The sequence below is a fragment of the Propithecus coquereli genome, unplaced genomic scaffold (genome assembly GCF_000956105.1).
Source record: "Propithecus coquereli isolate 6110/MARCELLA unplaced genomic scaffold, Pcoq_1.0 Scaffold103, whole genome shotgun sequence".
Taxonomy (NCBI): domain Eukaryota; kingdom Metazoa; phylum Chordata; class Mammalia; order Primates; family Indriidae; genus Propithecus; species Propithecus coquereli.
In genome coordinates, this window is record NW_012134192.1 from 5438664 (window position 1) to 5453111 (window position 14448).

The 14448-nt window shown below is 36.1% G+C and overlaps 1 protein-coding gene across 1 annotated transcript in view; it reads left to right on the forward strand.

The window, feature by feature from the left end:
- The window catches only part of THNSL1 (threonine synthase-like 1 (S. cerevisiae)), a 9043-nt gene extending 1282 nt beyond the window's left edge, over positions 1–7761 (forward strand). Inside the window, exons 2-3 of the mRNA XM_012644247.1 lie at positions 3990–4161; positions 5410–7761. Of these exons, the coding sequence (XP_012499701.1) occupies positions 5458–7701 (2244 nt within the window). The 5' untranslated portion in view covers positions 3990–4161; positions 5410–5457 and the 3' untranslated portion in view covers positions 7702–7761. The remainder of the gene's footprint in view (positions 1–3989; positions 4162–5409) is intronic.
- Positions 7762–14448: the final 6687 nt, after the last annotated feature.

Below are 14448 nucleotides of genomic sequence, written 5' to 3' on the forward strand. Positions count from 1 at the left end.
ACTACAGGCATGCGCCACCATGCCCGGCTAATTTTTTCTATATATTTTTAGTTGTCCAATTAATTTATTTCTAATTTTAGTAGAGACGGGGTCTCGCTCTTGCTGAAGCTGGTTTCGAACTCCTGAGCTCAAACAATCCACCCGCCTTGGCCTCCCAGAGAGTTAGGATTACAGGCGTGAGCCACCGCGCCCCACCTGATTTTGATTTTTGTTTAGTATGTATAGAGAAAAATTTTTTGGAACTGTTCTATACGTGCTAACATTTGAACTAAGGATACATAGAATAACACCATTAGCCACGTGCATAGTCATTGACCAAAGCTTATAAATTTTTCTGATTAGAAGGAACATGTTGGGACTATTTGTGTTAATCAGTTCCTGAAAGAACAAGCATGATTTCTCTGGTTAGCACCAATTGGCCTTAGCTAGCCTTGATTTTCTGGGGTTAGTGAAATAAAATAATTTTTACTATTGTCAGTGTATTTATTGTGCTTTTAAAAATACTGAAAAGAATTTTATTAAGACCTCACTGTAGTATATTTAGTCTATGGTCATAATGAAGCTGTTAAATCATTTGGGAAGGAATTTTTTTTTTCTTAGACAATTGGTCTGTAATTCGGCTTGCCTTTTGAAAATATGTTTAAATAATATATTTCCGATTTTAATAATTCCCTCAGAATGTCACTAGTGTTCAAGAAAATGCCTGTGTCCAACATCCTGTCCACAAGGAATTATTAATAATGTTAGTATATACTTTCAGAAATCAACAAACTTTTTCTGTAAAGGGCTAGAAAGTAAATATTTTAGGCCTCTGCTGGCCCAGGTGTTATCTGTTGCACCTACTCAGCTTGTCATTTTAGCTCAAAAGCAACCAAAGACAGAACTGAATAAATGAACAAATGAATGAGTGATGTGTTTCAGCGAAGCTTAATTTGCAAAAATGATGGTGTGCCAGATTTGGCCTGTAGATTGCATTAGGTTATAAAGTATGAAATGTCCGATTTCCTTAAATACTAAGTTTGACAGTTGCTATCTCTGACATTTCACTTCTTGTTTTATTTTTGTATGTTTTATCATACTTCTTGTTTTATTTTTGTTGTGAAGGTACATCCTCAGTCTTTCACACACACTTTTGGCTTATGATTATCTTTCAGAAAAATTTTTAGAGCAATTTTTGTGAAACCATGGCTAAGTCAAACATTTGTGTTATTTTCGAATATGAGTTCCTTTGTAGAACCAAGGCAGCATAGACAGCTTGAAATATCAACGAAGTGTTTGGGAAGGATGTGGCTAATGAATGCACAGTATATTGATGGTTTGAGAAGTTCCATTCTGGCGGTTTTAATCTTGAAAATGAGCCATGTGGGCAACCTGAGACCAAGGTGGGTAATGATGAGCTGAAAGCTGTAGTGGAAGCGAATCCATCTCAACCTATGCATGAATTAGCAGTGAGGTTTGATGTTACTATTCCAACAATATTGGACCACTTGAAGCAAATTGGCAAGGTAAAGAAGCTGGACAGATGGGTTCCACATGGATTAAACGGGATCGGAAGAGAAATCGTGTTGAAACTTGCTTTTCTTTGCTGTCACGACATAAAGGTGAACAATTTCTACACCGTATTGTTACATGTGATGAAAAATGGAGTCTTCGACAATCACAAGCATAAAGTGTGGAAAACACAGTCCAAAACCAAATATTCATCAAAAAAACTAGTGGTGTCTGTTTGGTGGTCCAGTGCTGGTATTATCTACTACATCTTCATGAAACCTGGTCAATCAATTACAGATAAGGTCTACTGCAACCAATTGGGTGAAATGATGAGGATGCTTGCGATTAAGCAGCTGAGACTGGTCAATAGAGACAGGCCAATCCTCTTGCAAGACAATGCTTGACTACATGTTGCACAAACAACGCTGCTCAAGCACCAGCAGCTAGAGCTGGACATTTTCTGTCATCCACTGTATTCACTAGACCTTGAACCAACTGACTACCACCTCTTCCAGGCTTTGGACTGCTTGTTGCAAGGAAAAATATTCAATTCTCAGCAAGCTGTGGAAAAGGCCTGTTGTGATTTCATCGCCGCTGGCTCCCTAGGCTTCTTCACGGCTGGCATGAACAAGCTACTGTTAAGATGGCAAAACTGTGTTGGTAATTTAGGCACGTACTTTGATTAATTGTACTACTTTTTGTTTGAGATATGCTACACTTTTGATTAGAAATCAGACATTTCATATTTAATGACCTAAAATAGTTTGCACAGATACAAGTGGTATGCATGTGTTGTACATGAATAAAACGCACATAGATGGGAATATAAGACAATTGGAAGGAAAATAAACCCTTTATAAAGACAGCTTCTTTATAATACTTCTCAGTTATAGAATTAAGAACTTAAGTCTTTTCAATTAAATACTTGAGATCATTAAGAGGATATCTAATAGCAGAAGTCTAATGACAGAAAAAATGTAGGCAGCTTTGATAGTATATATAAAGACAAAGATAAGCGGCGAATTTGCAAAATTATGGTTTTGCTTGTAAGTTCCTTGTGGTTACAGCATGGCCCCGGAGTGTGGTCCTTTCACCCTCTGCACCTCTTTATTTCATGGAAGTAGGAGGTACTCGGAGAGGATTTTTCGTCAGTAGTCAGAAGCAGCACAGCTTAAGTTGCTTTTGCCTATTTCATGTCCTGATATAGCACTTCATTGCCTTCCAGTCTAAGGAAAATTTTTCTAGTGAAATAATACTGATACAGAGTTTATAAATTGAACTGTCATAATTTTCTCTCTTTAATCCATGTATATTTTGCTACCTCAAAGTCTTGAAAAAGGGAAATGAGATAAAATTTTTAAATGAGGGCACAGAGAAAGTAAAACAAAGGAAAAAAAGAAAAGATTACAGAAGATAAGGTGAAGTTAACACATAATGTTTGCCTTACAGTCTACTTTGATCAAAATTGATGTTAAACATTGTAGCAACCAACATAAAGTGGAAGAAAAGATAATTTAAAAGATTTAGTGTCCATAGACACAAACAAGATCATACACAATGATTACTGATACAGAGATCAGAAAGAAAGTCATGTATTGCAAACTCAAAAAGAAGACACTCTAATGTTATGAGCAAAAGCCTCCTGAATAGGAGATTATTCAGGCTGTTTTGTACAGTGCCCTCAAAGCGGTTAGTGCCCTCAAAACAGTACCAGAATACTGTTTAATAAAATAAATTGCCTATATGGTTCAAGTGTATAATTCTCTCTGATCCTTGGTTTACTCCAGGGAAAGGATTAGACTGTGGGTAACAAAACAATTCTTGATTCAGGGGTGAGTACCCCTATTTTCTCTGAAGGGTTATAAACAAACCAAACCATAAAAAAATACCTAGCCTTGTGCTTAGATATTCTGATTCAGTTTATACATTCTTAGTCCCTTGTCATTGAGTGACAATGATTAATATTGCTATATATATTCTTTTGTGCTAGTCACTATGATATGTGCTTTGAATTTATAAAATAGCTGTGTGTGGCAGACACTTCATTTGGGCTTTTTACAGTAGATATTATTACATATAAATCATATAGTGATTCAGATGGATAAGATAACCTAAAAGAACAATTCAAACTCATTTCATAGCTTTAGTCCACTGATTTTTTCCCCTCGGATCATTAAATATACGGTTAAATCATTAAAATTTCAGGTGTCATTGTGAAAGATTTTATATTTGTTATTATTATATTTGGTTATATTGTCTTTTTTATTGCTTGGTAGCAGAAATTCCTTCAATACTGTTTAGTAAAATTCTTTTCTACGATAAGACACATATTTAAAAACCAATATCTTAATCTTTTAATAATAGACTTGAGGAAACATGAAAGGGTCAATTTTTCTGTATATTTAAAATTTCAGATGAATTCTTTAATAATAGGCTATGTGTAGAATTTTATGATATTATTTGCAGTTATGATTAACTTGACATTTTTTCCATTATAGACTCCACTTTCGGCAAAGATCAACTTGGTCTCCAAATCAAGAAACTCTTCATCTAAGATTGATTCCTGTGTGTCCTATGTTTACAAGTCAGTGGGAATTAAGGACAGCACATACAAGCTGAAAAGTCAAATAAGGAAATGAATTACTCCTCTTGACAGTTCCAATTTTACTTGTAAGTTAAATTCAGAGTTAGCTTAAAATGGTTTAAACGTTTAACTGTTTCAGTAGCATACAAAATCAGAATAGTACACAATGGAAAATTTTTACACAGTATTTAAACATACCACCTAATATTTAATATGATTTAGTTGGTTTAGTTGCATATTGTTTCTACCAGAGAACATGTGAAAAGCCCCACTGTGTGTCTGTGAAGTTACTTTAGGCAATTTACATGAACATCGCAGTTATTAAATTGCATTTTACATGACTAAAAATTTGACTTGTGCAGCATGTATTTTTGTTTTAATGGTGAGTATATTTCCAAAGACAGGGACTTGATCAGTATGAGCAATTGTAGAGCTGCTTTGGATGCCAGAATAATTTTTTCCTCTCATTGGAAACATTCCTCTTTCTTGGCTATCACTCTGGAGTCTGGAATTTGAGTTAAGTCTCTCCACTGATGATGTTTATAGGATCAGAAACAAAAGCGATCGTTCCATGCAGATAAGGTTATAGTTATGTGGCCTTTGGCCTCATTGCTGGTTATTAATTTTTTTTTAACTATTTGTATAATATACTTTTCACTTTGGCCTTTTTTAAGGCCTTCAATATGAATAATACTGGTTGTCAGCAGTAGGCATATAAAAAGCGCATAAGAAAGAAAATGTCTTACCTTTGTCCTGTAGTTTGGAAAATATTTAAGCATTTCATAAGCAAATATGTTCTTTTATTCTGATTTCCTGTTGTGAATTCTATAAGAGATTTGTAAGTAACATTATAGTCTATCAACATGTTTATATAACTAAGGAGAAATTAAATACAAAGAGTACTGTTCAGGTACTGTGAATTGCAAGTAAATAGCACTCCAACTCCAAATAATCTTTATATGTATTCTAAACCAATAAACCATGAAACAGTTTTCATTACAATATTTCATAAAAGGAAAATAAATACTAATTTTACTTAGTATATTTTTTAAAAGCATCTATTATATCACATTTTCTAAATAAGGTCTCTATTTATAGCTACAAATTTTTAAAGTTTTGATTTCTCAGTGTCTTGAGATTGAAGATATTAAAAATGGTAATATGAAATATATGAGAATTTGGATTGGAATACTTTTTAGAAATACCCCATAAATTTGGAAGATTTTTGAACAGTTTAGGTACTGTGGGCATGGTTATATTCAATCTCATTGGGATTTTAACAGTCTATTGAAATTAGTAACAAAATGTCTTTATTGTTTTTATGTTTCAAAAAGGGCTAAAGCCAATTTTTAGGTCGGCTTGGGCAGAAAAGAGAAAAGAGAATGCTCCACTTCAACCGATATCAGCATCTGAAACAGATAACACAGAAATGTTTTTCTAGTATACATGTTAAAACGGATAAACATGTACAGCTATTTCTTTCGAGAACCTTTGCACTTGCAGAATTAAGGAAGTCATGGCATTCCACCCACTCTCTTGTTGGAGACAAAAATATTATCCTGATGGGACCTCCTGGTGCTGGGAAAACAACAGTAGGCAGAATAATAGGTCAGAAACTAGGTTGTTGTGTCATAGATGTGGATGATGATATCCTTGAAAAAACCTGGAATATGAGTGTGTCTGAAAAATTACAGGATGTTGGTAATGAGCAATTTTTAGAAGAGGAAGGAAAAGCTGTGTTAAACTTCTCTGCATCTGGAAGTGTGATTTCCCTTACTGGGTCCAATCCAATGCATGATGCTAGCATGTGGCATCTGAAGAAAAATGGAATAGTTGTATACCTGGATGTACCTCTAATAGATATAATTAGTCGTCTAAAATTAATGAAGATAGATAGGATCGTAGGTCAGAATTCTGGAACATCTATGAAAGACTTACTTAAATTTAGAAAACAATATTATAAGAAGTGGTATGACGCTCGTGTTTTTTGTGAAAGCGGGGCTTCCCCAGAGGAGGTAGCTGACAAAGTGCTAAATGCAGTTAAAAGATACCAAGATGTAGACTCAGAAACATTCATTTCAACGAGACACATTTGGCCTAAAGACTATGAACAGAAGGTTTCGGCAAAATTCTTCAGTGAAGCTGTGATTGAGGGTTTAGCTTCTGATGGTGGACTCTTTGTTCCTGAGAAGGAGTTTCCAAAATTAAGCTGCGGGGAATGGAAAAGCTTAGTTGGAGCAACCTACACAGAAAGAGCACAGATACTGTTGGAAAGGTGTATACATCCCGCAGACATCCCTGCTGCCAGACTGGGAGAAATGATTGAAACTGCTTACGGGGAAAACTTCACCTGCTCAAAAATCGCCCCTGTCAGGCACCTTTCAGGCAACCAGTTCATCCTGGAGTTGTTCCACGGACCCACAGGGTCATTCAAAGATCTGTCTTTACAGCTTATGCCTCATTTTTTTGCCCACTGTATTCCACCAAGCTGCAATTACATGATACTTGTAGCCACTTCAGGAGACACGGGGAGTGCAGTCTTAAATGGTTTTAGTCGTCTTAGTAAGAATGACAAGCAAAGGATAGCTGTGGTCACATTTTTTCCTGAGAATGGAGTCAGTGATTTTCAAAAAGCACAAATAATTGGCAGTCAGAGAGAAAATGGATGGGCCGTGGGTGTCACAGCAGATTTTGATTTTTGCCAGACAGCTGTAAAAAGAATTTTGGAAGATTCTGACTTTACTGGCTTTCTCACTGTGGAATATGGAACGCTCTTAAGTTCAGCTAATTCCATAAACTGGGGCCGCCTGCTTCCCCAGATAGTTTACCACGCTTCCGCATATCTTGATCTTGTTAGCCAAGGATTTATTTCTTTTGGAAGTCCAGTCGATGTCTGTATTCCCACAGGAAACTTCGGTAACATATTAGCGGCAGTCTATGCCAAAATGATGGGAATCCCTATTCGAAAATTTATCTGTGCCTCTAATCAGAACCATGTTTTGACTGATTTTATAAAAACAGGACATTACGATCTAAGGGAAAGAAAATTAGCACAAACGTTTTCACCATCAATGGACATTCTCAAATCTTCAAACCTAGAACGACATTTACACTTAATGTCTGATAAAGATGGACAACTAATGACAAAATTATTTAATCAATTAGAAAATCAGCGCCACTTCGAGATAGAAAAGATTCTAGTTGAGAAACTTCAGCAGGATTTTGTAGCTGACTGGTGCTCCGAGGGAGAGTGCCTCACAGCTATTAACTCCACCTACAACACTTCAGGGTATATTTTGGATCCGCACACTGCTGTTGCCAAAGTGGTTGCAGACAGACTGCAAGACAAAACTTGCCCAGTGATCATCTCATCTACAGCTCATTACTCCAAGTTTGCACCTGCCGTCATGCAGGCTCTGAAGATTAAAGAAATCAACCAGACTTCGTCAAGTCAGCTTTATTTACTGGGTTCATACAACGCGTTACCTCCACTGCACGAAGCTTTATTAGAGAGAACAAAACAGCAAGACAAGATGGAGTACCAGGTCTGTGCAGCTGATGTGGACGTCCTGAAGGATCATGTGGAAAAACTAATCCAAAAATCAATTCACGTGAAAGTTTCCTGAGTAAAATATTTTTTTATGGTGATAAGCATGTAATAATAAATCTCAAAAGTTGATTTGGAGTGCAGTAGCATTTTGTTTTTATGTAAACGTATGTATGTCTGTTATCTTTTGGAATTTCAACAGCCTAATCTCTAGGACTGACACATGATGCTTGCACTGTTCCTCCTTAGACAGAAGTGACAAAAGGTAGCATCGTGCACGGACCGTTGTGCTGTCACGCTTGCTCTGTGCTCACGGGGGATACGTCAGTTTCCACTCCCACACCCTCACTTTCATGTGGACCAACGTGTCTGGTATTCAATTTGGCAGTCAAAATATTTAAGCACGGTTATTAAGTACTGCAACTGTAACCATTCACTAGTTATCTATGGACTAGAAAGTTAATTTACCACTCACAACGGCTAACTTGTATGGAGGAGGTAAGCTCATTTGTTAGGATTAGGGCCAGTGTTTTTAACCCTCAAACTCCATTTCGTACGACAATTATGTGTGTCCCACACCATCCAAATCAGACAAGTGCTCCGTCCTTCAGTCCCCTTTGGCTGATTATGGTTAGAGTGATGAAGTCTGAAAATCAAGATGTGATTGAAATCCAGAATGAAACAGTCAACAGAACTACTTAGTAGTGGAAATAAATAATATTACTTATTTCAAGAGGAAAGTTTTCCAAAATTAAGAGAATTTGAATAAGCATAATAGGGTATTTATAGTCATAGACAGCAGTTTTTCTATATTATTTGGAGTCCATGCTTATATAATTTGTCTACTGTCTCTCTTTTCAATGAACTTTGTCTTTTTTGGCAAATAAAACCACACACAATGGATGCCTGTATTTAATTTGTATTCCTTTGTAGTAACAGTGCTTTTTAACCATGATTTCCATTTGTGAATTTACTAGATGTTTCATTTCCAAATTAAAGATTGTCAAGCCCCGTTGTGTGATGCACTGCTCTCAACCACAAGATGGCATTCCTAACATAATTTGTCTTTCCTGATAACATTCTGCTTCATTTTCTGGGAGAACTATCTCCATGAAGAAATATATTACAAGTTGTAATGAGGAAAAATCTTTAATAATTTAATAAGAGCAATTTGTTTTAAAACAATTTAGAAATTAAACCAATGATACGTTAGCATCAGATATCTAGCTTAGCTTCTGAAAAGTAAATTCTGAAACCAAAAATTGAAAACCAGGAGCAGTTCTAAGAAAATAATGGAAGATTAAAAGTTCTGCACTTATTCATGTATGTTATTATTTTATCATTTACTTTTAAGGATATTTGTTTCAGCAGATAATAATATTTAGAAAATGCATCTAGATGTTCACTGTGTACATGAGAATGCATTATTTTTCTGAAAGTGCAAGGGAAAATGTTTTAAGAAGACATGATTTCTGCCCTCAAGACCTGTAGCTAACGAGACAACACATGAACATTAAATCATGTACAACACAAAAGCGTTACTACAGGACAGTGTGTGAATAAGTGAAAAGTGAGTGATACAGCCATGGGTTGTAAGATGTAAAAGGAAAGGATTGCCCAGGAAGAGTCAGAAAAGGTTTCACAGAGGATGTAGAAACTGAGAGGTGAGTCTTGAAGGACGGGAAGATTTTCTAAGTGAAAAGGAAGGGGAAAACATTCTAGGCAGAGGCGAGAGAAGCAAGGAAGGTGAAATGCATTTATCTGTGCACAGCTAATTTTCTCACTGTCCAAGTCAGTTATTTCTTGTCTTCACTTTTTCTCAAAATGAACTCTGGCCCTTCATGCTTCATTCAAAAGAAACAAGTGACCATACCACACCTCAGCTTCCCACCATCAAGTGTATGCACCTGCTGCTCCCATTTCTGTCCTTTCCCCGTTCCCTTTGATTGAATTGGGTGGTGGTCCTTCTCCCAAAGGCCGCTGTCTTTAGATGCGCCTTGGATGCTATTCACTTCATCCTATTCAAATAAGTTGCTTCATCAGCTATCTCCTTCCCGTTTCTTCACATTCTTTCCTTTAATGGAAACTTTCTATGGCTTTGAGATTCCCCCTTTTCATATGTTAAAAAGCATAAGAACAAAATCTTTCTGAACGTCCACGTTTTTCCCATTTACGCTTTTTTATGTTCCAATCAAGATAAAAATCTTCAAAGAGTTGTCTACATATATGGTCTCCACTTTCTCACCTTTTTCTCCAGAGTGTGTAAAATGTATGTACAGTTTAAAGATGACCAATCCCTGAGTAGTCACCACCACACTTAAGAATAGAGTAGTACTCACAGGTTCCTTTGGCGCCTGCCATGGCTCTTTGATTACATTCAGTTCTCTGCCCCAGAGGAAACCTATCCCTAATTTTCTGTTTTTCATTCCCTTTTCAATAATTTTGCATTGTTTAGTTTTGACTCTTTGAATTTTACATATATGGACTCATATACTTTATGTGTTATTCCATGACATATTTCTTTTACTCAGAAACTTTAGAATTCATCCATCCAGATGAATGAAGCCACAATTCATTGATTTTTATTACTAAGTAATGTTCTATTGTGTGACTACCACCATCTATCCATTTACCAGTCAGTTGACATTTAAATTTTTATCTGTTATTAAATTTATGTTGAAGGTTAGCAAGTATAGACTTCTAAACATTTGTGATTCTTTTTAATAGCATGTAAAAATAGTTTTTATATCTTGACATTATTAAAATAAAAATGTATGTGTTTGTAAAATGAAAAATTATCAATTTTCAGGCTTTGGTTATAATTTCTAGCTTTTACTATCTTTGAAATTATTTTACAATATCAGCAAATTTGTAATATTTTTGAGAAAGAAATGAGGTTTTAAAGGTACATATTAATGGAAATTGTAAAATCTGTTTCCATCAAAATATAGTTTAGAAGACAAATTGTTTTGCATGAAGTTTTAGTTAGATTTTAATAGAATTCACTTTCAAAAATAATCATTGATGGCAAATATTATTTCTCTCAATCCATTATTTATAAACACTTTATAATTCAGACTACTTAATGTTAGTAAAAAAACAAACAAACAAAACAAATTAACTGTTTTCATGTGAACCTCAAACCAATGGAAACATATACTGTTTTTGTTCCCATCCAGGAACATGAATAAAACCTACATATGGAATAGTTATTTGTGTGGTCCCCATCTGTGCCCTCCAGCCACTAAAACCATTAGTTTTATCTTCTGGAAACTTTTACTTTAAAAACAAATAAGCTTCCCAGGCCCAGCCTGGTGGCTCACGCCTGTAATCCTAGCTCTCTGGGAGGCCGAGGCGGGCGGATTGTTCGAGCTCAGGAGTTCGAAACCAGCCTGAGCAAGAGCAAGACCTCGTCTCTACTAAAAATAGAAAGAAATTAATCGGACAACTAAAAATATATAGAAAAAATTAGCCGGGCATGGTGGCACATGACTGTAGTCCCAGCTACTCGGGAGGCTGAGGCAGAAGGATTGCTTGAGCCCAGGATATTGAGGTTGCTGTGAGCTAGGATGACACCACGGCACTCTAGCCTGGGCAACACAGTGAGACTCTATCTCAAAAAAAAAAAAAACCTAATAGGCTTCTTCACAAACAAATTCTTCTGACTCAAAAAAGCAAAGCCAAGAAAGTTGCTAATGGCATGGAAAAGGGACATGTCAAATACAAGAAACCAAATCAGCATAATTGATACATAGCAATACTCTGATCAACTGGCAATGTTTTGATCAGAGCCCTACATCAAAAAGTTGGGATTGTAGAAGGATGCTGTAGTCAGGTTAATTGTGTTTCTTTTTAAATTCAGAACTCTTTATCTTTTTCTGAATTCTTAGGGTTTTTTTCATCTAATTGGTACTCACAATTGTTTTAAGAAGTCATCGCACTGAAGTTTCAAGTATAGATGTAGCACTACTTTTTAGATTATCATTATGGACTACTGAGATTATAGTGGCCTATAAAATGCAGAGTTGCCAATGGCAGGTAAGTTTCATTAACGAATATTAGAGGAGTTTATAATTTTAAATTACTTTAATCCACAATAGGATTGTTTTTAATGAACAAATTCTCATACTTAGTGAATGAATTCTAAAATGGACCAATTTAATACTATCTAATAGTAAATTTAATGGTATCTTTGTGAGTTTTTTTTAAAGCAAATGCTTTATTAGCATTTTTAAAATGAAAACATTGAGGTAGCTATTTCAGAGCTCATGAGAAATGCTGAAATAGGAAAAAAGCTCCTAGGAACCATTTTAAACAGTTAGAGGAAGTAAAAAGAAAAAATAAAATGACAGCAACAAACAGTCTTCTTGGCATTCAAGGCACAAATATCAACATATGTTAATATTTAATGACCAATTTCTGATTAAATTAGGCTTGCCTGTATTCGGGATGACATTAAAACTTAATTTATAACTACATGCTCACCAATAGGTTTTATTTTGAAGCCATGTAAAACGTACCGTTTGGGGTGCGCTCAGCAGCATGTGCTCTGGGTCTGCAATCCGTGTCGTACCACACACTATTTACCCATTTATCCACCTGCGGACATGTGGGTTGCTTCTACATTTTGGCTATTGTGGATATTGCTGCTATACATGTCGGTGTACTAACACACTCAGGCTTTCTAGACCCTGCTTTCAATTCTTTCAGTTATATACTCAGAAATGGAGTTGCTGGATCATATTGTAATTCTATTTTTAATTTTTTGAATAACCCTCATATCGTTTTTTATAGCAGCTGCACCATTTATATTCCCACCAATGGAAACTTGTGTTATTAAGTTGTTTTAAAATACAAAGCTAAGGCCGGGCAAAGCCTGGGCATGGTGGCTCACACCTGTAATCCTAGCACGTTGGTAGTCCAAGGCAGGGGGATTGCTTGAGGTCAGGAGTTCAATGCCACCCTGAGCAAGAGTGGGACCCTGAGACCCCATCTCTATAAAAAATAGAAAAATTAGCCAGGTGTGGTGGCGTGCACCTGTAGTCTCAGCTACTCGGGAGGCTGGGACAGGAGGATCCCTTGAGCCCAGGAGTTGGAGATTGCTGTGAGCTACGATGACGCCACTGCACTCTAGGCCAGCTGACAGAGCCAGACTCTGTCTCGAAAAAAAAGTTCTTTTGAATTTTGTTTCTGGTTCTTCTGAATTCTACTTTCTGTTTGTTTGTTTTGATCTCTGTCTATCCTACTGAGACTATTCAGACATTTCTTGGGTGTTTAGTGATCTTCCTCTCTTATTCACATTTAATTTTTAAGTATTAAGAAACTGGGAACTATTTCCTGGGTGAGACTTGTCAATTGCTGGACTTCACTGTATTTGATCGGGCTCTTTTAGTGGGTATCCTCAATTCTATCTGGAGGGCTTTTCTTTTGGCCTCTTTAGATTTTCTGGAAAGAAATCCTCCAGGTGAGTATAATCAGAGTAGAGAGAGCGGGCTGTTGGGTTGTCATCAATCGGCATGTAGGTTTTTCAGTACAGAACCTCTCCCTATCTCGTGGTATTGATATGTGGTATTTCTGCCCTCGCCTGTGCCTCGCATCCCAGCGTTTGAAGTCTCTCCGTAGACTAAGCCTGTCGTCTTAATCAGCAATCACCCTGCTAGTGTGGGGGACAGTTTCCAAGGCTCTAACTGCTTTTTATACAGATCTCAAATGAATTCTCTTGCTCTTAGTTCCATAGTCCTACCCCCTCAAGCCCACTCTCAGTTTCAGCAATAAATGGTACCTCTAATTCTAATCCTAATTCTAATTTAGGGTCTTGGTGTGCTAATCAGACAAATTTTGGAGTTCCCACACCAGAAACACAGGTCTCAACTTTCCATTTTCTGTTAAAGTAGGGAGCAGTCATTTGTGTGCTTTCTGGCCTCTAAACTGTACCATTGGTGGTGTCTTCACCCGATGTCTTTGTCAGTCTGTGACTTTCCTTTTTAATGACTTTACTGATATTTTAGTGGTGCAGAAACAGCAATCGCTGAAGTGACCTGGGCATTGTCTCTGCGCTGGCCTCTAAAGTTGATTCTCTGGCTTTTCTGGAGAATCTTTTCTCCCCTTACTATCTCTGAATAAATTTCTTTCATGCTTAAACTTGCCCGCAGTGTCTTCTCTTATTTGCAATCAACAATCCTGACTAATATAGTGCTAAATGATGATTATAGGTAAAATTAGTGATACTGACACTAAGTGCTATCGAGTAGGTAAACATTTCTAAATGGTCATAAAACTTAAGCATTTTTAGCAAAAAACCCAAAAATCTGTGGTCCAATAACTTTAGGAAATGTGCCTTTTATATCTCCTCTTTATAGCTTTACAGTACATATTAGCATATTAATCCTGCATTAAGGAGACTTGTTTCAACTTTGTTTAACCTTTTCTTCCCAAACTTTTTTGCCAAGGAAAGGAAAATGTACAAATATTTTACAGAAAACAGTTCAAAGAATATTGGACTAGATCAATATAAGCTGGGGAATTTGGAGAGGTTTAATGAGTCTTAAAGTAGTGCTTCTAAAACATGTTTGTTTTTATTTTTTAAATCAAGAAACAATTCAATACCAATCAAAGTACAGCATAAAATTTTTAGAGATGCAGCTACAATGGAACTTACAAATGTATAGCTTGAACTGTGTTTCTATAATATGTATGTATCTGTGTGTATCTATCTATTGATGTTGATATATACCTATATATCTGTCTCTATATATGCATACATACGCATGAAAATAAATAAACAAGTGCAATTAAAGAAGCTAGAGAAAGAACTAGTAAACCCAAA